The following is a 26,534-nucleotide window of genomic DNA, read 5'->3' as shown; positions in this document are numbered from 1 at the left end:
GGTTTGTTACCAGTAGGTTCGATCAACAAATGATTATTACTAAGGTGCTTCGTGAACTGAAATGGAAATCCCTGGAGGGAAGACCACATTCTTTTTGTGAAATACTATTGAGAAAAGTCAGAGAATCAGCATTTGCTGCTGACTGAAGAATGATTCTACTGCCATCAATGTAGTACATTTTGCTTAAGGACCATGACAATAAGATAAGAGATATTACAGTTCATATGGAGGCACGTAGACAGTTGCTTTTTCCCTTGCTCTATTTGCAAGTGGACAGGAAAGGAAATGATTAGTGTTGGTACAAGGTACCTTCTGTCATGCACCATAAGATGGCTTGCCGAGTACATATGTAGACATAGAGCTTGAAAATTCACCTGAAAGTATGATGCTATGGTCATAGCCTTGAATCACTGACACAGAAGAGCAATACAGTATAATAAAATAAAATAAAAAATAAGAAATAGAACATGAGCATTATCACAAGAAGAAACACCTGACTCAGAATTGTTACACAGTGCAAAAGGGAATGGTAAATGGGAGGGTTGGGGGCATGGAAGGGTATGAGGGACTGGGGAAGGGATGGAGAAAGGGTAATGTTGTAAAATGGTAGTAACTCTACCAGATGACTCACCTTGTTTATGTCTCTGCAATCGATACCTGCTTGGCTCAGTGCTTCTTCTATGGGGGCAGTGCACATTTTCACAGCTGCATTAATCAAATTTTCAAATCGTGCTCTTGTAACATTGTAGCTAAAGTCTGTTCCTTCACACAAAGACTCAATAAAACAATGAGCTGTACTCATTGTGGACAAAATGTGTTTGCACTGCTCTGCAGCATTGTACAATTTAGCCATAGCACGCCGACTATCATTTGGATCCAACTTCCATTTCCTGCAATAAGAAGAAAGTATTATGTTTAAATGGCCCACACATATTGAATAATGGTATCACTAGTCAGTCTTCCTTCTTTTATTAAAAAATTGGAAAGCAAACAGTTAAGGTTGTTATAGTAGTTTTTCACCACAACAACTGCTCAGTTTTTGATGTGTTCCAATAAGAAACTCTATAGTAGAATTAAGGGAACTGATAATTACATATCAAAAAGATAGATTACTACTCACCACATATGGGAGGTGCTTGGTGGCAAACAGGCACACTGAAAGAAGACTGTTTGACACTGTAAGCTAAAATACTAAGTCCTTTGTCAGATGTAGACAATCTCTCTCTCTCTCTCTCTCTCTCCTCCCCGCCCCCCCCTCCATCTACACACTATGGCCCAATGTCTCCACTGTTTAAAAATACACACATTTAGACTGTATCTCTTAATACATGGTGTTCTGCATTTATTGTAGCACCACAAAAGGCGGAGATGACAAAAAGGGGGCGGGGGGGGAATGAAATGGCAAAACTTAATTGCGTGCTGGTTCACAGCCACCATAAGAGGCTCATACCAATTGATAAGACCCAATGATTTAACAGGATATTTAAGGTACCTAGATTAAAAGACAGCCAAGTCCATTTCTTTTGAACATGGACTTCCAAGCAGCATTAAAGCTTCCATAAAATGTGTACACGTTATTAAGTAAAACGCAATAATATCCTTCAAAATCAATGACGAGTCTATTCAAAAATAACGTCAAAATTGCATTTCAATGCAAAACGCCCAGCTTCAGAGACAATCGCTTCAAAAACTAGTCAACTAACTGTAAAGTTCTTACAAGTCCGTTATATAGGAGACCATGTTCATATAAGCAGACACCTGACTGCACATGAGCATGGAAGACAGTGTTGTTCGGAAGTGGATTTTCTTTAGTTTTGAGTCTAAATATCCTGATATCTGTGACCTGATTTTATATAGGTTACAAACAAATATTCTGTTATGGAATATCATTCATATAAGTGATAAAAACATTCTCTTCCCTGGAAACGGGAGGGGGGGCAGGCAATAGTGTATAGATCACTTGTGAGACCCATTATTGAGTACTGCTAGAGTGTTTGGGATCCACATCAGGATGGATTAAAGGAAGACATCAAAGCAATTCAAAAGCGTGTCGGTAGATTTGTTACCAGTAGGTTCAATCAACATGAAAGTATTGCAGAGATACTTCGTGAACCCACATGGTAATCCCCGGAGGAAAGCTGGCATTCTTTTCCCGAAACACTACTGAGAGAACTTAGAGAATCATCATCTGCAGCCAACTGCAGAACAATTCTACTGCCACCAACATAGCATCACATATGGACTGCACAGACAATTTAAAAGAAATTAGGACTCGTATGGTAGCATATGAACAGTCATTTTCCCCTCACTCTGTTTGCAAGTGGAACAGGAAAGAAAATGACTAACATTCGTACAAGTTACCCTCTGTCGGGCACCATTAGGTGGCCTGCAGAGTATGTATGTAGATGCAGAACAGAGGAGGTTGCAAGGTATTATGTTATTTCTTTCTCAGTACAGGAAATTTTAATGACCAACATAATTTTTTTAATTTTCGTTTCTTCTAAAAATACCACACAATGCCTGCTCCTAGCAGCTGACTATCTGAGCAATTTAGACAGAAGTCTGGCACTGAACATAATGTCGTGGCTTTGAAGGTGTCTTTCCTGTGGTGTTACCACACCATTGGCATTTGTAGCACCACATTAGATTGGGTACCTAAAGTTTTACTTTTAGTATAATAAATAAAACCTTGATGAGTTCTAGGATAGCCAACTGAATGTTACGCTGAAGGCAACAGTTCTCTACAGTTCACCATTCACTTACATCATCAAATTCCTCTCTTCTGTTATGCTTCCGATTCCCCACTACTTTTTCAGTTCAGCAGTGTCAATGTCCATGATGTCCCTACAACTTACAAGGCCTTATGGTAGCTGAGGGTATCGTGTTTTTCTACTCCACAACAAAGACATTCTGACAAGATTGTGCCTTTCAACAATGATCAAAGTTCAATTTCCTGGTGCAGTTCCAGAGGGTTTTGGTGACTGCTAATGACCCACCCGTAACATGAAGATATTTCTTTCGTCTTAGTTGGGATCCACATGCATTCCCACAAACAGCTTGGGTTCTGTACAGTCCACCCAGATAGAGGGCACTGACTGCCTATGTAGGTGTTATAAAACTACGGTGTGGCAGGTTCACCTGAGGTTACCACTAACGGCCATTTCGCCTCAATGGTCATCCATCCTATCAGCACACATCTATAAGGTCTTTTCTTCTTCTTCTTTTTTTTTTTTTTTAGAGAGAGGGAGGACATCATGTTTCAATTGTCATAGCCATGTAGTGTACCAATTAAGTGAACCTGGCACAAATAATGCTGGGCAAGCCAGTAATCAACAGACTGCACAAAGAGTGGCCTAGTTGGTTGGTTTAAAAGAGTGAGGAAGGGACCAAACTATGAGGTCATCGGTCCACTGTTCCAAAGGAAACAATGCCACAAGGGTGAGAGTAAGACAATGAGACAAGACCAAACAGAATGAAAGGAAAAATGACAACGACTGAAGGTCAACACACTTAAATGGACAAAAGGGGACAAGAAAACCACAAAGACGCAAAAAACAGGTAGAAGATCTTAAATCAAAAAAGCATGTTACCATGGCTGGCTGACAATGAGGATAAAAAGGAAAAGCCAGCCACTCTGCAACACATTAAAACCCCCACCCTGAAAGCAGGAGGGTGGAGGACACACAGGGATGAAGGACATGTGCTAAAACTTGGAGAAAATGATAAAACACACCCTCAAGAATAAAATGTAAAACTAAAGCTGCTGTTGAGGCATTATTGCCCAACACTGAAGGTAGGGTGCTGGGAAGGTTAAAAGTCCGCTGCAGAGCGGCGGAAAGTGAGCAGTCCGGCAAGAGATGGACGACTGTCATTCGTGAGCCACAGTGACACTGAGGTGGGTCATCACGAAGGAGGAGGTAACCATGAGACAGCCACGTATGGCCAATGCGGAGCCGACAGAGAAACACAGAGTCCCTGTGAGAGGCACGCACCGAGGTCTTCCACACATTCGTAGTTTCCTTATGTGCACGCAGAGGCACGCACAGAGGTCTTCCACACATTCGTAGTTTCCTCAAGGGCACGCAGCTTGCTGTGCGTACTGAGGTTATGCCATTCTGTCTCCCAAAGCCACAAAACCTTGCGGCGTAATACTGAGCTCAGGTGCAGCCATCACGCAAGGAATGCTGCTCTATATGTCCTCCGTGACCATAGGCAAAGCCAACATGACCATTAGCCATCGAGCCATTGGTGTAAACCACTTCGTGGCCCCAGTACGTGACGAGAATCGAAGCTGCAGCCTAGATGTACACGACTGAGGTGTTCGTGAATGAACCTCAAGTGTAGGTGGTGAAGGCAACAACTGAAGTTCAGACAGAAGGGTTTGAACACGAACTGCAAGTGTAAGCCCTGACCTGGGCCGCCGATGCAGGAGATGAACCGCCACGGGCAGGAAAAGGAGACCGAAATTCAGATGCGCAAGAGAACTACAAACGTATGCAATGTAACTGGAGAGCAACTGTGCACGCCTAACCTGCAATGGAGGGACTCCGGCCTCCACCAGGACACTATTCACCAGACTCATCCTAAAAGCGTCTGTCACTAGGCAAACGCCACAGTGGTGCACTGGGTCGAGCAAACGCAATGCTGAGGGTGTAGCCGAACCATAAACCACACTCCCATACTCAAGGCGGGATTGAACAAGGGCTCTGTAGAGCTGCAGTAGCGCACAGCGATCTGCACCCCAATTGGTGTTGCTCAGGCAGCGAAGGGCATTGAGGTGCTGCCAGCATTTCTGCTTAAGGTGACTGAGGTGAGAAAGCCAAGTCAATCGGGCGTCAAAAAACAGTTCTAAGAATCGATATGTCTCCACTACAGTGAGTGGATCGACATTAAGGTGAAGTTCTGGTTCCAGATGAACAATACAACACCAACAGAAGTGCATTATACACGACTTTGCGGCCGAAAACTGGAAACCGTGGGCTAGAGCCCATGACTGCGCCTTGTGGATGGCGCCCTGTAGGCACCACTCAGCAACACCAATACTGGTGGAACAGTGTGAAATTCAGAAGTCGTCTGCATACAGGGACAGTGGGACGGATGGCCCTACAGCTGCTGCTACACCATTAATGGCCACTAAAAATAGAGATACACTCAATACGGAGCCCTGCAGGACCCCTCTCTCCTGGAAATGGGGCGAACTATGGGAGGCATCAACCTAGACACGGAAAGTATGAAGTGACAGGAAATTTTGGATAAAAAAAACAGGAGTGGGCCTCTGAGACCACACTTGTATAATGTGGCAAGGATATGATGTTGCCAGGTGGTGTCATATGCTTTTTGTAAATCAAACAAGACGGCACCTAGGTGTTGGCATCTGGAAAAGGCTGTTCAGATGGCAGACTCTTGGGACACAAGATTATCAGTGTTAGAGCAACCCTGGCGGAAGCCGCCCTGGCATGGAGTCAGTAGACCACGTGACTCCAGGAGCCAACACAACCACAGACACACCATACACTCCAGGAGCTTACAAAGAACATTGGTGAGGCTGATGGTCTGATAGCTATCCACTTCAAGCGGGTTTTTACCGAGTTTAAGCATCGGAATGATGGTGCTCTCCCACCACTGGGATGGAAAGACGAGACGCAACTGATCCGATTGAAGATGACAAGGAGATGTCACTTGTAGTCAGATGAGAGATGTTTAATCATCTGACCATGGATCTGATCTGGCCCAGGAGCTGTGTCAGGGCAATGTGCAAGAGCACTGAGGAGCTCCCACTATGTAAATGGGGCGTTATAGGGTTCACTGTGGGGTGTAGCGAACGAGAGGGCTTTCCTTTCCATCCACCGTTTAAGGGTGCAAAAGGGGGGGGGGGGGGGGGGGGGTTAGATCGCCGAAGCAGAGCCTGAAGCATAGTGCTCAGCAATCGCGTTAGCGCCGGTTGACAACACACCATTGATGTTAATGCCAGGGACACCTGTTGGGATATGGTACAAAAAAGACGTCTGATCTTCGTCCAGACTTGGGAAAGTGACGTACGACATCCAATGGATGAGACTTATCTCTCTCAACACTCCTCCATCCGTAATTTGATAATCTGGCGAACGCCGACAAGGAGCCGCTTAAAGGCTACGAGGTGATCCAGGGAAGGGTGCCACTTATGCTGCTGTAGAGCTCGCTGATGCTCCTTAATTGCCTCAGTGACTTCTGTCAACCACCAAGGGGGCATCTAAAAGAGCAAGGGATTGCGTTTCCTCTGCATTAACGACTGTTGTAGTCACCTGCTCAACCATCACACCCATGTTACCCTGTGGGGGAGAGTCAATGGTGCCCGCAGAGGTGAAAGTTTCCCAGTCCACCTTGTTTAAAAACCCATCTCGATAAGTGACCGTTGGCCTGATGCCAGGGCCGTGACAGGAAGATGGGGAAGTGGTCACAACTGCACAGGTCGTCATGTGCTCTCCAGTGGATATATGGGAGATGTCCTGGGCTGCAAATGGATAAATCAATGGCTGAGTAACTACCATGAGCCACAATAAAATGTGTGGTGGCCCCAGTATTTACGAGGAAGAGGTCGAACTGAGACAGTAAAGCTTCGACATCACTGCCTTGGCCACTAAGTACGGTGCCACCCCACAAGGGGTTATCGGTGTTAAAATATCCAAAAAGTAGGAAAGGTTTAGGGAGTTGATTAATCAGTGCAGCTAATACATTCAGGGGTATTGCACCATCTGGAGGAAGATATACATTGCAGACAGTTATTTCCTGTGTCGCCCTTATGCTGACGGCCACTGCTTCAAGAGGGGTTTGAAGGGGCACTGTTACACTACAGACTGAGTTTAGGACATAAATGCAAACTCCAGCTGACACACTATTATAGTTGCTACGGTTCCTGTAATATCCCTTATAGCCATGGAGTGCAGGGGTCTGCACTGCCGGGAACCAGGTTTCCTGAAGTGCAATGTAGATAGCAGGTGTCAAGCTTAACAGTTGCTGTAGCTCAGCCAGGTGGTGGAAAAAGTCATCGTGATTCCACTGAAGGATGACATCATGAGACTGGGAAATCAGTACCCAGAACAATCACCTCTGGCCGTTATAACGGCCTTGATATGCCTGGGCATTAAGTCAAACAGAGCTTGGATGGCATGTACAGGTACAGCTGCCAATGCAGCTTCAACACAATACCACAGTTCATCAAGAGTAGTGACTGGTGTATTGTGACGAGCCAGTTGCTTGGCCACCATTGACCAGACGTTTTCAATTGATGAGAGATCTGGAGAATGTGCTGGCCAGGGCAGCAGTCGAACATTTTCTGTATCCAGAAAGGCCTGTACACGACCTGCAACATGCGGTTGTGCATTATACTGCTGAAATGTAGGGTTTTGCAGGGATCGAATGAAGGGTAGAGCCACGGGTCGTAACACATCTGAGATGTAACGTCCACTGTTCAAAGTGCCGTCAATGCGAACAAGGTGTGACCGAGACGTGTAACCAATGGCAGCCCATACCATCACGCCGGGTGATACGCCAGTATGGCGATGACGAATACACGCTTCCAATGTGCTTTCAGCGTGATGTCGCCAAACACGGATGCGACCATCATGATGCTGTAAACAGAACCTGAATTCATTCGATAAAATGATGTTTTGCGATTCGTGCACCAAGGTTTGTCGTTGAGTACACATTCGCAGGCGCTCCAGTCTGTGATGCAGCGTCAAGGGTAACCGCAGTCATGGTCTCCGAGCTGATAGTCCATGCTGCTGCAAACGTCGTCAAACTGTTCATGCAGATGGTTGTTGTCTTGCAAACGTCCCCATCCGTTGACTCAGGGATCAAGACATGGCTGCATGATCTGTTACTGCCATGCAGATAAGATGCCTGTCTTCTCGATTGCTAGTGATACGAGGCCACTGGGATCCAGCACGGCGTTCCGTATTACACTCCTGAACCCACCGATTCCACATTCTGCTAACAGTCATTGGATCTCGACCAACGCGAGCAGCAATGTAGTAATACGATAAACTGCAAGCGCGATAGGCTACAATCCGACCTTTATCAAAGTCGGAAAAGTGATGGTAGGCATTTCTCCTCCTTTCACGAGGCTTCACAACAACGTTTCACCAGGCAACGCCGGTCTATTGCTGTTTTTGTATGAGAAATTGGTTGGAAACTTTCCTCATGTCAGCACGTTGTAGGTGTCACCACCGGTGCCAACCTTGTGTGAATGCTCTGAAAAGCTTATCATTTGCATATCACAGCACCTTCTTCCTGTCAGTTGAATTTCGAGTCTGTAGCACGTCATCTTCGTGGTGTAGCAATTTTTATGGCCAGTACTGTAGGTCCTCAGCAGATGCGAGCATCTCCACCTCATCCCCAGATGCAGACCTTGTAGGTAGCGGTGGTGTGGGTGCCACCACAATTTCCTTGGTCATAGAGGTCTTCTTTTTGGACTTATCTCTCTGCTCCTTGGGTCTCTCTGGCTGAGAGGGTTTCACTAATTCAGTCTCCGGGACTCAGGATGATTGTGAAACCCTACAACCAGCTACTTTTGGGCACTTTGGCCACTGGCAGCATCATCTTTCCCACTAGCAGAAAGCTGGGAAGGGAGTGACCCAAGGGATCCCTTCCTGGCGAGAGGAGCCGAAGAAGACTTACACTTCTCCAGCTGAGAAGTGGGGCTGGTGTCCCCGATGGTTGGTGGGGCAGTGCTCCCGAGGTAGGCGATGCGGGAGCAACAGGAGGGAATTGCCCCCCCCCCTCCCCCCCCCCCCCCCACCAAGGGGGCAGGCGTAGCCTTCTGGTTCCAAGAGTCGAGTGGAATTCATGGAACTGATGGAGCTACAACTGTTCTCATAGCGGCAGCGTGTGAGGTGGTCATAGCCACAGGATGTAGGCGCTCATATTTTCTCTTAGTCTCAGTCCAGGTCAGTCAGTCCAGGGTTTCGTATTCCATAATTTTCCTCTCTTTCTGTAAAATCCTGCAGTCTGGCGAGCAAGGTGAATGATGCTCACCCCAGTTGACACAGATGGGAGGCTGGGCACATGGAGTATTGGGATGTGATGGACATCCATAATCTCAACATGTGACGTTGGAAGTAGAGCGGGAAGACATATGGCCAAACTTCCAGCACTTACAGCACCGCATCGGGACAGGGATATAGGGCTTTACATCACAGCGGTAGACCACCACCTTGACCTTCTCAGGCAATGTATCACCCTCGAAGGCCAAGATGAAGGCACCGTTGGCAACCTGATTATCCCTCAGACCCCGGAGGACATGCCGGACGAAATGTACACCTCGCTGCTCTAAATTGGCGCACAGCTCATCTTCAGACAGTAAAAGAAGGCCTCTGTGGAATATAGTACCCTGCACCATATTTAAGCTCTTATGTGGTGTGATGGTAACAGAAACATCCCCCAACTTTTTACAAGTGAGTAAAGCCCATGACTGGGCAGAGGATGCTATTTTTATCAAGACTGACCCAGAACGCATTTTGGATAAGCCCTCCACCTCCCTAAACTTTTCCTGCAAATGCTCTACAAAAACTGTGACTTCATCGAAACAAAGGAGTCCCCATCAGCTCTCTTACGTACGAGGTACCAGGGTGAATAAGGTTCACTGCCATCCTTAGCTTGGCGTTCCCCCATGGGAGGGGAATGATTTAGGGTCAGAATTTCTTGCATTGTACTGAGACGTGGAACTCTTAGAGACTGCTGGTGGCTGATCACCGCCAAGTGATGATGTGGTACACTTCATTGCGCATCATCTGCCCCGATGCCACCCACTCTGACCACCCAGCCACAGCAAAGGCCACCTGGCACGATGGCCATTGCCGGGAGTCCTGATGCCCCAGAGTGACAGGCATATCCTTGGCATATGTTGGGAGTTAACAGCACAGGCATCAGCAGAGCCATCCCCGTTTTGTCAGGGGGCTACAACCAACAGGGTACATGGTGGCCCCACCACAACGGACTTGCTGCCATGCTGGATATGAGGTGCAAAATAAGTCCATGGTCATCGTTGGTGCAGAAAGCGACACTGCACAGTGCATGGTGGAAAACACATTCAGGAAGGTTCCTTGCCCAAGAGATGGAGGATGAGCTGGACTGCAATGCAACGGCGAGGAAGTGGGCTAAAGATCTCTATAGAGAATGGACAGGATAAACCATGTAAGGCGCCCTTCCCCAATTCGCTCACTCTTTGGGAAAATTTTGAAAAATGGAGGTCAAACCCTACAGGGGACCACCCCATAGAGGCCGAAACGTATGAGACTCATTTTTCTCACCTCTTAGGACAGACAGGAATACCTCGGGCCTATTGTAATCCCTGGACCCGCAGGGGGGAGTGTGTGTAGTGATCGGCCGCATATGGTAGGTTGATTAGAGCGCTAACTATCACTAGTAGCTGTTGTAACGTTCATACTGTAAGCAAAGACACATTTTTATCATAGCAGTTCATCAACACATTTCTTTATTCGTTTGAATTTTGTAAATGATAGAATGACGACGGAATAAGAGAGATAATAATTGGAAGTGTAAAACTATGTGAAATGGTGTGATTTACATTTAATATTTTAAAAATTACATTCAAATCCTCTGCTTGTAACTTCTTGTTATGCATATTAGAGTGCACAGGTAAAGGTGGCTGTCAGCAACAAATAAGACAAAGTAGATGAGTGTAGGCTCTCACAGAACACGAACGGGGGAAACTGGAGGACACTTCAGATTTGCATGTTCAAGATGATACATGTAAATAAAGTACAGCTATTAAGAAATGGAAAATGAGACTAAAATCATAAAATATGGATTTATGTGAGGATTAATGGTGTGAGTGGTCACGAAAACAAATCTGTTATACAATAGAGAGACTTTCATTGACAAAGAAACCATGTGATCACAAGGTGTGTAAAGATACTACTAAAGTGCACTGCTATAAATTAACATTATATGCAGCAAGACTATTTTCTAATACTCTTAATATGCTCCTTGTTATTATTATGTATAAAACATTAACTCCAGCAGCTTACTCATGCAGAAATAATATATGAAAAGGAAGATTTGTTACATATATTAAGACATAACACAAGTTCAAAAACATTAAGGCAAGTAGTTTTTGAAGTGATCAGCATACAGAGAAGTGTATCTGTGAATTATATAGATACCCACAAGGAAATTTTAAACTATTTATAAGGAATCTGGATTCCTTACTGTGCTATCTGTCAGGCAGCAGCAAGCAGTTAATGGTCTGTGGTGACTTCAATGCACATTTTCTAAAGGATCCTGATAGGAAAAATAGGGAACTTTATTTGGATCACACAATTTGATTCCAGTAATTAACTTTCCAACACAGATGGATAAAGACTGTAGGACCCTAATTGGTTTTAAAGCTCAAAGCCAGAAAAATACCGTTTACCCAGTAACAAATGCTCTCTCTGAACATGATGCACTGTTTGTTAGGATAAATTACCTAGTGCCTTACAGTATGGATACACTTAAGTGGAAATCAGAATAATTAATGCCTCCACAACAGATGTTTTTAAGAACAGCTTACAAGAGATAACCTGAGATGAAATTTATGCTGAACCAAATGCTAAATTAAATTTTATCTATTCCATGATAAATTCATTTAATTATTTGAAAATACCTTTCCATATATGCTAATTAGAAAGAATATTAAATGGCCATATGAAAACCATGGATCACTACAGCGATTAAAATATCATCTTCAAGGAAAAGGAAAATGTACCTATTAGCAAGAACAAGTATTGATCCAGCTGTAGTTGCACACAACAAAACTACTCAAAATTACTAAGAAAAATTATTAAAAATTCAAGAAACCTTCACATCACGTCAGAAATCAGTAATTCTGACAACAGACTTGGGGCTTTATGGAATGCAGTGAAACGAGAGACAGGACAACGAGGCACAGGATATCACCACTACTGAACTGAATGGCAGTGATGTAATGATGAGTCACGGGTAGTAAGTACATTTAATAACTGGTAGAAAGTATAGGGACAAACAGTTAAAGGGGAAAATCACAGCAGTGTGTTGAAACTCTCATAAAATTCAATCATATGAATGTATTACCAACTTCTCCTTCTGAAATTCAGAAAATTATCCATACTCTTGAAAATAAAAGCTCATCTGGTTTAGATAGTGTTTCCAATACAATATTATAAAGTTTTGTTCCAATATAAAAAGCATGGTCTTATCTGAAATATGTGATGTATCACTAACATAACTCATTTTTCCAAAGAGGCTGAAATATTCTGTTGTCAAACCTCTCTTTAAGAAAGGTGATAAAAAGAGATGTCAGTTCAATAACTACTGACCAGCTTCACTGCTGACACCATTTTCCAAAATGTTTGAGAAAGTGATGTATTCTAGAATATTATCTCACCTTAGCAGCACTGATATCCTCAACGAACCACAGTTTGGGTTTCAGAAGAGTTGCTCTACTGAGAATGCCATTTACATATTCCCTTGCCAAATTTTACGAGCACTAAATAATAAAATAGCGCCATCTGGTATTTTCTGCAACTTAACTAAGGCATCTGATTATGTGAATCGCAGCATTCTCTTAGATAAATTGAAGTTTGGTGGGATTGATGGTATAACCAACCAATCAATGCCATAGCTACACAAAAGACTGCAGAATGTTGTACTTAGTAAGTCTAGCAATATATTCCAGGGATTTAATTTTGGAACTCTTAAAACAGCTTAGTTCAGCTGCATTTGCACTTAGAATCATTGTAAACCTTGGGGAGACAAATCAGTAAGGTGACATATTTTGCATACTTTAATTCAATAATGTCATATGGAATAATGTCCTAGGGTAACTCATCTTTCTTTTGTAAGTCTTCGTTGCTCAAAAATGTGGGCCCAGAATACTATGTAATGTTCACTAATGATCATCTTGAAGACATTTGTTTAACTCTAGCAATACCAACACATTTTTCCCGACAGTTGCCCTAAAAAAAATTTTTAAACAGAAATATTCATTATTTGTTCTTTACTTGCATCAACAACATACTTTTTAAATACATACTAATATGTAAGTAGGGTCCAGAACCTAAAAATATCTTTTACCAAACTCTTAGTAATATCAACGCACTTTCAGTAATGTGGGCTATCAATGAGTGCTACTTTAAGCCCGCCATAAAAATAATTTAAGAAATGGAAATTTCATCAAGATTTTTATTTACAACATACTACTTAAATAGTTACTGATGTGCAAGTATGGACCTAAACCTGAAAATATTTAGTATGACATTCACTGGGAAAGTGACATCTAATCCTAAGATTTAAATTTTTGGGGTAAGTTTAACTGAAAATTTTAAAGCATTTGCAGAATCTGGTAGAAGAATTCATTAAAAATCTATAAATATTTCTTTTTTAATCTTAAAATATAAAGTAACTGACTAGATTACGATATTGTTAAAAAGCGGACATTCCACCAGGGCATGAGCAAATGTTTGCAAGGGAATGATACTGCCTACGGGTAAATTAAGAGGGATTTGGAAAAAAAGAGAAGCAGCTATATGAATATCATGAGCTTAGATGGAGAACCAGTACCAAGCAAACGGGGGAAAGCAGAAATGTGGAAGAAATATATAGATGAGCTATACAAGGGAAATTAAGTTGAAGGCAGTATTATAGAAAGGGGAAAAGGAAGTAGATGAAGATGAGATGGGAGCTATGATACTGCAAGGGTAATTTGACCTAGGACCAAAAGATCTATGCTGAAACAAGGCCCCTTAGGTACATTTTTATCAGTAACATCTGCTGATGTCCTTTTGAGAACCAGTCATGACAAAACTACGCACCCTGGTGTGCAAAATATATGAGACAACAGGCAAAATACCTTCAAACTTCCAGAAGAATAATTCCAATTCCAAAGGAAGCAGTTGCTGACAGGTGTGACTATTACCAAAATATCAGTATAGTAATTCACGGTTGCAAAATACTGAAATTATTTACAAAAGGGAAAAACTGGTAGAAGCCAACACCAGGAAAGATTAATAGCAATTATAAGGGTTGAAGGGCATGAAAGGGAAGAAGTGATTGAGAAGGGAAAGAGACAGGGCTCTAGCCTATCCTTGGTGTTATTCAACTGGTACAATGAGCAAGCAGTGAAGGAAACCAAAGAAAAACTTAGAAATAGTGTTTACGGGTAATCATGCACAGGGCTCAAATTTATGTCACACACTGTCCGTTTTGCTATCAAGATGTAATTCCACTGTTTATGCCCTGGTTCCTTCTATCTTTATATTTATCAACATTTACTTAGCAAATATTTGGTTACATATCCAGTTATTTTCTGAGCTAATGTTTCCCATCATTTCAAAATGGTAAGGATCTGTAACAAGAGTTATGCTATCTTGGTTGATTAAATTGCCTTCCCAGTCTCTCATACATGCTTCTCTTATCTGGGCACAAGCAACCCATCCTCATGAATTTTTTGTACCAGTGCTAAATGGCCTTCCTTGTTGGTGGCTTCTTACCATACTTGGTTTTAAGCATCCATTGAACAGCTGTAGTACACTCGTTTTTGTCGAACTCCAACACACAGAAAACCTGCCACGTTTGCGACTAGCCCTGACTATCGGCAAATTACCAAACTACATGGTATACATGGAAAAAAACCTACAGGGTTTCTCTTCAAGACGACATGTATGATATCTGTACAATGTTTGGTTCTTACGCAATAAATAATTGAAAGTGTTCCCGGACTTTATGTACACCCTGTATTAAAGCTACACAGTTTTTCTCCATTACATTATCTCACATTATAATACATTTCACCATATAAATGCAACCTTGCATGGGTTTGCAATACTAGCATTGACAACTGCTATAGCCAATTTTCTGATCACATCCTAGTAATTAACAGTAAACCTCAATGAAGATTCTTTAAAGAATCTAACACTCATGTATAAAACAGTTTCAGACTGTATGATTACTCTACAAACGAGTTAATGTGTTAAATATATTTGACATTAATCATGTAAGTGAGAAAAGTTTAGAAAAGATTTGAAATTACGTGTAAAGTTAGTTGGAAGTTGCTAAGTGCTCTCATTCTCAAATTCTGGGTGAATATAGCCTGGACAACTTGCACGCCCTGAGTTATGCTGCCTCAAGATACGTGCATCATTTCTAACTATAAGACTTTTATTACTGTGCCCGACTTTTAACATAAGATTTATACCTCTTAATGAGTAAATTATGACAGAATTTTAATGTTTTAAATTTGGCCAATAATTAAATGAAATACTGAAAGTCAAATTTTTGTTGCCCTTGGAAGCCATCAGATAGGCAATCTGTAACTGGCATCATGAACCATATGCCAAATAGTGGGTTAGATGTTTAGTAACACAGTTTACACAACAAACGTAAGACTATGAATACATCTCAATACTGTTTCAAATTGCATCATACATGTATTCTACTTCAAGGCAATTTATACTTTTCATCATCACTGAAAACTCATTAATAAACCCAAGACAATTTACTGTTCATAATATTACTGTGTGGAGTGTAGCCATGTATGGAAGTGAAACGTGGACAATAAATAGTTCAGACAAGAAGAGAATAGAAGCTTTCGAAATGTGGTGCTACAGAAGAATGCTGAAGATTAGATGGGTAGATCACATATCTAATGAGGAGGTATTGAATAGAATTGGGGAGAAGAGGAGCTTGTGGCACAACTTGACTAGAAGAAGGGATCGATTGGTAGGACATGTTCTGAGACATCAAGGGATCACCAATTTAGTATTGGAGGGCAGTGTGGAGGGTAAAAATCGTAGAGGGAGACCAAGAGATGAATACACTAAACAGATTCAGAAGGATGTAGGCTGCAGTAGGTACTGGGAGATGAAGAAGCTTGCACAGGATAGAGTAGCATGGAGAGCTGCATCAAACCAGTCTCAGGACTGAAGACCACAACAACAACAACAACAACAACAACAATATTACTGTATTTCATACACCACTGGCAGTCTTCTGTAGTGTTTGGAAAAGAATTAACAGTAAAATATTATATTTTCAAAGGAGACAGGTGCATTTTGCACATATTGTCAAAATGACCATCTACTAGGAGCGGGACAACAATCATCACTACACATAATACAAAGTGTGATAAAAAAAGTAATGGGAATTTTTTTATTTCGTGGGCTTCATACATCTGATCTTCAATTTCTTTCCTTTTTTTCTCTTGTTGATACACATGTTCCTGATATATGTTTGGGATTTTCAGCTGTTTTAAATATTTATTTTATTGTTCACAGTCGAAAAGGTTATACGTGTTTTCAGAGTCCCTGGAAAATGTTTTACTTTCGAAAAAGGTGGATCAAAGAATTTACACTAAATTTTAAACAATGGAAACTCCAGGCAGGAGTATCCAACATAGGAAAAGATAGACTGCTACTTACTGTTAGTTGCAGATAGGCACAATTAAAAGATGCTTACAAATACGCTATCAGCAACAGCCTTCATTGCAAAAGGAGACACACACTCCATTCATTCACACAAGCAAGCACACCTCATGAACTACTGACCGCCAACTCTGGCAGCTGGGGTCAGACCTAAGATGCTGGAGTTGGTGGTCATGTGTGCGTGAGGTGTGCTTGCTTGTGTGAATGAATGGTGTGTGTTTCTATTTTTCCAATGAAGGCCATTGCTAAAAGGTTATTTGAGTCTTTTAACTGTGCCTGTCTCCAATTTAGTGTGTTATCTTTACAGTAAGTAGCAATCTATGTTTTCCCCACACTGTTGCACTAAATTTTGCTTGAAAAATTGAATAAAGTGTAGCACAACATTTGAAATACTGACTGTGGCTTTTGGCAACTCTACTATGAGTAAGACAAGAATTTATGAGGGGTATGGACATTCCAAAGAGGGTTGAGAAGACAAAGACAGTAACCGTTCTGGATGCTCTAGCACATCATTACTTATAAAGTGGAAGTAGTAAAGAAAATGGCTCTGGAAAACCACCAAATCACCATCAGAGACGTTGCTGATGATGTCAGCGTATCCTTTGGCTCATGCCAAGTTTTTTTTTTTGTGGGTGTTTTGGGAATTAAACGTGAACCAGCAGCAAAGTTTGCTCCAAAATCATGGAATTTTGACCAAAAACGTCGCCACCTAGACTTCACTCAGGAAATGCTGAACAAAGTTGACAACAATCCAGAACTTCTAAATAAGATTAAAACAGGTGACAAAACATGGGTATACGGGTATGACACTAACACCAAGACCCAATCATCCCAATGGAAACTGCCTGAAGAGCCAGGACTGAAAAAAATTCAACAAATTCGATCACATGCCAAGGTTCTTCTCACTGTTTTCTTCAATGACAATTGGATAGTGCATCAAGAGTTCTTGTCTTATGGTTGTACAGTCAATAAGGAACGCTACCTGTAAGTTAAGTGCTGTTTGCATGAAGCAGTCCTAAAAAAAACCTGCCAGAACTGTGGCAAAACTACTCGTGGAAATTGCACCACGATAATGCTCCCGTTCACATCTCAATGCTTGATCACGATTTTTTGGCAAAAGCCAAAAACGTTATGTCGCCTCAGCCACCATACTCACCAAACATGGCCTAATGCAACTTCTTCCTATACCTGAGGTCGATGAAAACAATGAGAGAACGTTGTTTTGCCACCCCGATGAGATAAAAACAGAATCACTGAAGGAGCTGAACATCATAACGAAAAGTGAATTTCTGAAGCACTTCCAGGATTGGAAAAAGTGCTGGCGTAAGTGTATCATATCTGAGGGGGATTACTTTGAAGCGGAAAAGGCTGATGATTATGAATAAACAAAGATTCTTTAGGAAAATAAAAATTTCCATTACTTTTTGATCACAAATCATACATAGGGTAATTATCAACAATATTACAATAACACAGTGTCAAGAAGAGAGACATCTTGTAATAACAGAGACCAATTGAACTCACTGGTGAAATATTTCGGCGAGGAAGTTGGCAAGTATATCTGTGAACTTGTCCCCTCCGAAGTTTGCTTTATACACATGGCCTTTCACTGTGTACATTCCTGCACAGCACAATACAACTGTAACATCCATTGTAGCTCCCCCCAGGCGATAAACGAGGCACATCCTGCAGGAGGTATGTAATCATTACTCATAAATTATTTATAAATACAAATTATATAATTACAAACAATGTTATACTAAACAACGATTACTCAATTTCTGGATAAAAAAACACAAAAAATTAAATCCAGTAATTATTTACAAGAACTGACTAATTTATATATGGGAGTATACAGGTTTGATTCCTCATCCTACCATCCAAATTAAGGATTACACAAAATAACAAGAAGAATACATAAATTTTCTCACTTGACATCTGTCCTCTAGGTTCTTGAAAGATGCTGTCACCATTAAAACAACATATTTCATTATAACACAGTCCAAGCAGAAACAACTGAATAACACATGCACATATTTCTGTATGTGGTTTCTTTATTTTATCAGATAAAAAGGAAGAAATATAAAAGATTAACATTTTGTCAACCCAGAACATTAGGAACAGAACATTAGCTCATGAGGAGATGTGAAGGAAACGGCACTGGAATCAAATTATTATTGCATTTCTTTGAAGTGAGAAGAGGAAATCACAGAAAACTTAAATTAAAATGGCCAGGTGGTGATTTGAACCTCACTCATCTTGAAAGTGAGTTCAGATTTTGGTTTGTTATATCAACTCAATTTGAAAAAATTTAAGAGAATCATTTGATGATTACATTTCAATTATATCCCTTTTTGCAGATCTCTCTCTCTCTCTCTCTCTCTCTCTCTCTCTCTCTCTCTCTCTCTCTCTCTCTCTCTCTCTGTCTCTCTCTCAATAAAAGTCTGAAGCATCCACATACCTCACCACCATAAACACACTGAACAACGGATGCCCATACAGGACATGGGGATTTGCACCTAAATTATATTAGTATTTTTTCACACATCTATGTAGGTTTAAGATCATTATCAAAATCTATAACATCTACCACAGTCTCAGCAAACACACTTTGGTTTACATAGATAACATAACCAAATATCTGCATTTTACAGTTCTGAAAAATTACACCCTGTTACTGAATTTTCCTTAGCATAAAATGCAAAAGAGACTGAGCCTCAGAATGTACAACAGCTGTACAGCCGGTACTAGACTGTCTGCGATTCTAAACTGTTACTTCCGGAGCCAACTAAACCAAACAACCAGAAATGAATGAAGTCATCACCAGCCAATGGCACTGCCCGTTAACTATGACCTGCTGCCTTTTCAGGGATTGGGATTCTGTTGTATAGGGGTAATTATAAGGAATGTTACTTACAACCAGTGAGGTGCCAGTATTGTAATTTGGCTGGGAATGACTTCCTATGCATGTGAGTGGTGCCAGCTGTGTGCAGCACAAGACGAAGCAATGGCCACAAAGTGCATCAGTGTTCTGAATAACAGTGGGCTATTATCCTTCATAAGGAATAGTGTAGTTTGTTCTTGTAACCATGCCTGTGTGTATTGTGGTTGATGCTTTCATTAGAGTGGTGTGTTAAGAGTTTGCACAATGCCAAAAACAGAAACAATGACAATCCAGAAAATGGATGAACTCTTGGCAAGGCAGTTTGCCGAGCTAAAGGAGATAAATGAAGCTTTGCAAAGAGAAGGAGACTTTTAATAGCGAGAATGAGCATAAACAAGTGGATGTAGTGGAAGCAAAAGCTTTGGTTAGTTCACCTATCCCTTCTCTGGATCCTGTCACAGCTAATCTAGCAACTCCTTTTTCGGATAGGGCAACCGAGGATGTCTCAATGTTCAGTGATGACCTGGAAGCTGCCGCTAGATTGGGCAGTTGGTCAGACAAGACATTCTTGGATTTGTCTAAATTACAGTTGGTTGTGATGCAAGCAGCATACATCAGTACCATCAAGTGCTGGATAAAGTACAGACATTTAAGCAGCTTAAGAAGGCCCACTAAGCACATTATCGCAAGCAGAATATTGCAAGGCTTTTTTAGAGAACAGCTTAATGGGTTGTCTCAAAAGTGAAGTGAGTTGGTAGAGGCATTCATAGGCAGAATTAGGAAAATCAATGCTAACTTGTACGAGTTTACACAGAAAGTAGAAGCAGACAGAATTACTCCACAAGAAGAGGAGAACAGGAATCAGATGTGTTTTTAAGAGGACTTCCAGCAGACATGTCAAGGAGAGCGACAATGGAAAACCCGAAGGATTTTGCTGCCACCATTATGGCTGCTAAGCAAGTGGAAGAGATCAATATTGTGGCCTGAGGACAAGATAAGGGTTGTGTGTTTCTTTTTCCACACAAAGGTGAAATGCTACAGCTGTGGACATATGGACCATGTTAAAAAGCAATGCAGAAAACTTCAGTGTTACAAATGTGGGTGGGTACTGACCTTCAGATGATGCGTGTTGCAGAGGTACTGGAATGCAATAACAAGATGGACATGTTGCACTATATTGTGCACTGAAGCCTGGTACATGTGAAGGAAATAGATGGGGATTGTATGGTTTTGGAAAGTGTGGATGATTTTAGCTCTGATAAGTTGAGCTTATAGATTGCAAACTTCGAGATCATGGACGAGTATAATCTGGGTAGGTCGTGTGAGGACCTTTGCCACAACCAGACCATCAACACAATTGCATTATGCGAGAAGGTAAAACAATTTGGAGGGAAGAGATAAGTCAACAATGAAAGTCTTGTTAATATGATTTGTCAACCTGTTCAATCCCAGTCAATCATTACCTGCAATACTGGTAACTCGCCATACCATACCAATGGTTAACAATGCTCTAGTGTATAAGAAGCCGTACAGGATACCTAGGCACCTATAACCTATACTGGAAGAATTTATTGATCAACTGCTGGCTGAGGGCAATACTGAATCAAGTTACAGTCCATGGGCAGCTACCATTGTAATAGTCCTGAAAAAATCATAGAATGGAACAAAAAAGCATAGATTTTGCTGCATGAGCGGTGATGGACAGACATCCTGTACTAAATATAATGGAGATTAGAGAGAACTTAAGTCAATGTAAATACTTCACAATGTGTATGAGGAGTGGTTATCACTGTTGGAAGTGGTTCTGGAAGGGCGGCCAAAGACCACATTTACTGTCCCTTGGAGTCACTATCAATATTTTAGGCTGCCATTTGGTCTGAAGGATGTGCCAGCTATCTCGGAGGCTATTAGTATCTGATGGAGTGCTCAGAGGATTAAAATCAAGACTGTTTTTTATCTCAACAACATAACTGCATTTTCTAAGGATATGGAAGAGCACATGCAATGGTCAGAGGAATTCTTTAAGAGGCTAAATCCAGCACAGTTAACACTCTGTAATGAGAGGAAGATGTGAATATTGACGCACGCCTAACTTCTGCAGAATGTGTTTTCTTACCACCACAAACTACATAGCAGTTTCAATCATTTTTATGGTTCTGTAATTAATAATGGGAATTCATTGAAGAGTTTACCGAAATTGCTAAGCTATTGAATCATTTGTTGAAAAAAGGTGTGGAATTTCCATAGTCAACTTTTAGACAGCGTTTGAAAAATTGAAGGGAGCATTGACAACAAACCTGGTACTGATATTCCCAAACTATGAGGGACAATTTATTCTGTCATGTTTCACTAGGCATGGCCTCCACCTCAGAAGGTATGGGAAGGGGAAGCTGGAAAAGCTTATAGACGACAGTGTAGTGGGTGTTGGTAGGATCACTCATGGAAAAATTCCTGTAGTAATTGATGTTGAAGCTGCACTTATTTTAGAGTGAAGACAGCTGATATGTATAACTGCTAAAAGGAAGTCCCTCTAACTAAAGGCTTATATTCAGAGGAAGTCATGTTTCCAAGAAGAGAAGGAATTAGCATATTTCATCAAAATATAAAAGGTATTAGAGATAAAGTTAGTGAACTGCTTACAGATGTGATTCTGGAATTATTGGTATATTGGAGTACCACAAAATAATTTGACAATTCAGGGGCTTCCTTTACCAGGATACAGATTAGCTGGCTGTTTTTCAAGGAGTTCTTTGTGGGGTGGGGAAGTTGCTTCTTGTTGTTGTGGTCTTCAGTCCTGAGACTGGTTTGATGCAGCTCTCCGTGCTACTCTATCCTGTGCAAGCTTCTTCATCTCCCAGTACCTACTGCAACCTACATCCTTGTCAATCTGCTTAGTGTATTCATCTCTTGGTCTCCCTCTACGATTTTTACCCTCCACGCTGCCCTCCAATACTAAATTGGTGATCCCTTGATGCCTAAGAACATGTCCTACCAACCGATCCCTTCTTCTAGTCAAGTTGTGCCACAAACTTCTCTTCTCCCCAATCCTATTCAACATCTCCTCATTAGTTATGTGATCTACCCATCTAATCATAAGCATTCTTCTGTAGCACCACATTTCGAAAGCTTCTGTTCTCTTCTTGTCCAAACTATTTATCGTCCATGTTTCACTTCCTTACATGGCTACACTCCATACAAATACTTTCAGAAACGACATCCTGACACTTAAATCTATACTCAATGTTAACAAATTTCTCTTCTTCAGAAATGCTTTCCTTGCCATTGCCAGTCTACATTTCATATCCTCTCTACTTTGACCATCATCAGTTATTTTGCTCCCCAAACAGCAAAACTCCTTTACTACTTTAAGTGTCTCATTTCCTAATCTAATACCCTCAGCATCACCCGACTTAATTTGACTACATTCCATTATCCTCATTTTGCTTTTGTTGATATTCATCTTATATCCTCCTTTCAAGACACTATCCATTCCGTTCAACTGCTCTTCCAAGTCCTTTGCTGTCTGTGACAGAATTACAATGTCATCGGCGAACCTCAAAGTTTTTATTAACTTCTCCATGGATTTTAATACCTACTCCAAATTTTTCTTTTGTTTCCTTCATTGCTTCCTCAATATACAGATTGAATAACATCGGGGAGAGGCTACAACCCTGTCTCACTCCTTTCCCAACCACTGCTTCCCTTTCATGCCCCTCAACTCTTGTAACTGCCATCTGGTTTCTGTACAAATTGTAAATAACCTTTCGCTCCCTATATTTTACCCCCGCCACCTTTAGAATTTGAAAGAGAGTATTCCAGTCAACATTGTCAAAAGCTTTCTCTAAGTCTACAAATGATAGAAACGTATGTTTGCCTTTCCTTAATCTTTCTTTTAAGATAAGTCGTAGGGTCAGTATTGCCTCACGTGTTCCAATATTTCTACGGAATCCAAACTGATCTTCCCCTAGGTTGGCTTCTACTAGTTTTTTCATTCGTCTGTAAAGAATTCACATTAGTATTTTGCAACCATGACTTATTAAACTGATAGTTTGGTAATTTTCACATCTGTCAACACCTGCTTTCTTTGGGATTGGAATTATTATATTCTTCTAGAAGTCTGAGGGTATTTCGCCTGTCTCATGCATCTTGCTCACCAGATGGTAGAGTTTTGTCAGGACTGGCTCTCCCAAGGCCGTCAGTAGTTCTAATGGAATGTTGTCTACTCCCGGGGCCTTGTTTCGACTCAGGTCTTTCAGTGCTGTGTTAAACTCTTCACGCAGTATCGTATCTCCCATTTCATCTTCATTTTCATCCTCTTCCATTTCCATAACATTGTCCTCAAGCACATCGCCCTTGTATAGACCCTCCATATACTCCTTCCACCTTTCTGCTTTCCCTTCTTTGCTTATAACTGTGTTTCGATCTGAGCTGCTGATATTCATACAAGCGGTTCTCTTTTCTCCGAAGGTCTCTTTAATTTTCCTGTAGGCAGTATCTATCTTACCCCTAGTGAGATAAGCCTCTACATCCTTACATTTGTCCTCTAGCCACCACTGCTTAGCCATTTTGCACTTCCTGTCGATCTCATTTTTGAGACGTTTGTATTCCTTTTTGCCTGCTTCATTTACTGCATTTTTATATTTTCTCCTTTCATCAATTAAATTCAATATTTCTTCTGTTACCCAAGGATTTCTACTAGCCCTCGTCTTTTTACCTACTTGATCCTTTGCTGCCTTCACTACTTCATCCGTCAAAGCTACCCATTCTTCTTCTACTGTATTTCTTTCCCCCATTCCTACCATTTGTTCTCTTACGCTCTCCCTGAAACTCTGTGCAACCTCTGGTTTAGTCAGTTTATCCAGGTCCCATCTCCTTAAATTCTCACCTTTTTGCAGTTTCTTCAGTTTTAATCTACAGTTCATAACCAATAGATTGTGGTCAGAGCCCACATCTGCCCCTGGAAATGTCTTACAATTTAAAACCTGGTTCCTAAATCTCTGTCTTACCATTATATAATCTATCTGAAATCTGTCAGTTTCTCCAGGCTGCTTCCATGTATACAACCTTCTTTTATGATTCTTGAACCAAGTGTTAGCTATGATTAAGTTGTGCTCTGTGCAAAATTCTACCAGGCGGCTTCCTCTTTCATTTCTTAGCACCAATCCATGTTTACCTACTACGTTTCCTTCTCTCCCTTTTCCTACTACCGAATTCCAGTCACCCATGACTATTAAATTTTCGTCTCCCTTCACTATCTGAATAATTTCTTTTATTTCGTCATACATTTCTTAAATTTCTTCGTCATCTGCAGAGCTAGCTGGCATATAAACTTGTACTACTGTAGTAGGCATGTATTTTAAATTAACTAAGACATTTGATTGTGTAGATCACAAAATACTGCTCCAGAAGTTGGACCATTACGGAATACGGGGAGTAGCTCACAATTGGTTCACCTCTTATTTTAGCAACAGACAGCAAGAGGTTATTATTCACAATGTTGAGAATGGCTGTGATGTGGGGGTCTCAGTGGGGTACAGTCAAGTGGGGGCAGACCGAGGGATCAGTGTTGGTGCCACTCCTGTTCCTTATTTATATAAATGATATGCCGTCTAGTATTATGGGTAACTCTAAAATATTTCTGTTTGCTGATGACGCTAGCTTGGTAGTAAAGTATGTTGTGTCCAACATTGACCTAAGTTCATGGCTTTTAGAAAATAAATTAACTCCAAATCACAGTAAGACTCAGTTTTTACAGTTTCTAACACACAATTCAACAAAACCTGACATTTTAATTTCACAGAGTGGGCATATTTAGTGAAACTGAACAGTTAAAATATCTAGGTGCTCAGATAGATAGTAAACTGTCGTGGGAAGCCCACATTTAGGATCTTGTTCAAAGACTTAATGCTGCCATTTTTACTATTGGAACAATATCTGAAGTGAGCGATCATTCGACACAAAAATTAGTCTACTTTGCTTATTTTCATTCGCTTGTATCATATGGTGGTATATTTTGGGGTAAGTTCTTGTTGTATTGTAGAGTGCATTTACTTAAATTTATGGATTGACTTTTTTTGGGTTCATATACATTTTATTTTTATCTATTATTACTTTTATGTTGTAATTTCATGTACTGACATGTTCCATGACCTGGGAGATTTTCTCCTCAGTTTGGTCCTATGGAACTTGACATGTAAATAAAATAAATAAAATTAATTTGAATGTTGATTTTTGTGCATCATTATCTGACAGGCCATTACTAAATTTGATCACAATGTGCTTCTCAATTTGAAGACAAGCTATTGAAAACAATACGTATGATCCTACGACTATTTCCCCACGCTGTAGTTGCAAAGTGTGACATCTTTATCAGATTGGAAGTTTATTAATGTTATTTTTGCTGTAAATTAGTCAAAAATATAATATTGAAATCTTTACCAAATTAATTTGATGTGTATCTTATAAACTGAGATTGACAAAGTCCTAAGTCTGGAAAGTAAAGTCATCTCACCGAACTGAGAGGTGAAGTGAAAACTATACTTAAAAATAACCCATCTTTAATCCAGTTTCTAAAAATATGGATTGTACCTAGTAAGATGTCCTAGGTCTTTGAGGCATGTGGTTTACAATATATCATGTGAGTTTGGTGTGAATTATTACAACAGTGTTATCACATTATTAATGAACAGTGCAAGAAACACTCCAAAATGTATAACTAAGACGTTGTGAGAAACCATTCATTGCAAAGCATGGTGTTACCAACACACACAAATTATTATTTGACAACACTGAAATCCTGGCACACACCTTGTGTTACTGGGATTCATTTATCAAGAAAGCAGTGGAGATCCACAAGTGTCCTAAATTTTTTAATGGAGTTGATGGCGTCACCTGAATCCCAACATGGTGGAAAGATCTAGAAAACAATATAAACCCCATACTAATGTGAGTGGCTGATCTGTTTCCTTATCATTGTTGTGGTATTATTGGTAAAGCGAGCATAAGCATGAGCATGAGCAGTACTAAAGAAAGCACGAGAGCTTTAAATCTGACAGATATGTGTTGACTAGAGTTTGTTTACATCTTACAGTTTGTCAAACCAAGGTATTAAGGAGACATTTTGGGAACTTGCTTACCTGTTTTACCTGTTTTGGTGAATTTCAGTAGTTGTTTCTGTTCGAGTGAGTGTATGTTCAGTGAATTCTGGAAGTAGT

At 40.9% G+C, this 26,534-nt stretch overlaps 1 protein-coding gene across 1 annotated transcript in view; it reads right to left on the bottom strand.

Annotated features, from left to right (window-relative positions):
- LOC126471248 (heat shock 70 kDa protein 14-like) overlaps nucleotides 1–26,534 on the bottom strand; it is a 196,434-nt gene that overhangs the window by 37,687 nt on the left and 132,213 nt on the right. The window contains exons 4-5 of the mRNA XM_050099365.1: nucleotides 17,961–18,122; nucleotides 632–890 (exon numbers count right to left, since the gene is read on the bottom strand). Coding sequence (XP_049955322.1) covers nucleotides 632–890; nucleotides 17,961–18,122 — 421 coding nt within the window. The remainder of the gene's footprint in view (nucleotides 1–631; nucleotides 891–17,960; nucleotides 18,123–26,534) is intronic.

This window comes from Schistocerca serialis, chromosome 3, assembly GCF_023864345.2.
Source record: "Schistocerca serialis cubense isolate TAMUIC-IGC-003099 chromosome 3, iqSchSeri2.2, whole genome shotgun sequence".
Lineage (NCBI taxonomy): Eukaryota > Metazoa > Arthropoda > Insecta > Orthoptera > Acrididae > Schistocerca > Schistocerca serialis.
The sequence above is the reverse complement of the archived record's forward strand: the minus strand, read 5'-3'. Positions and strand labels throughout refer to the sequence as shown.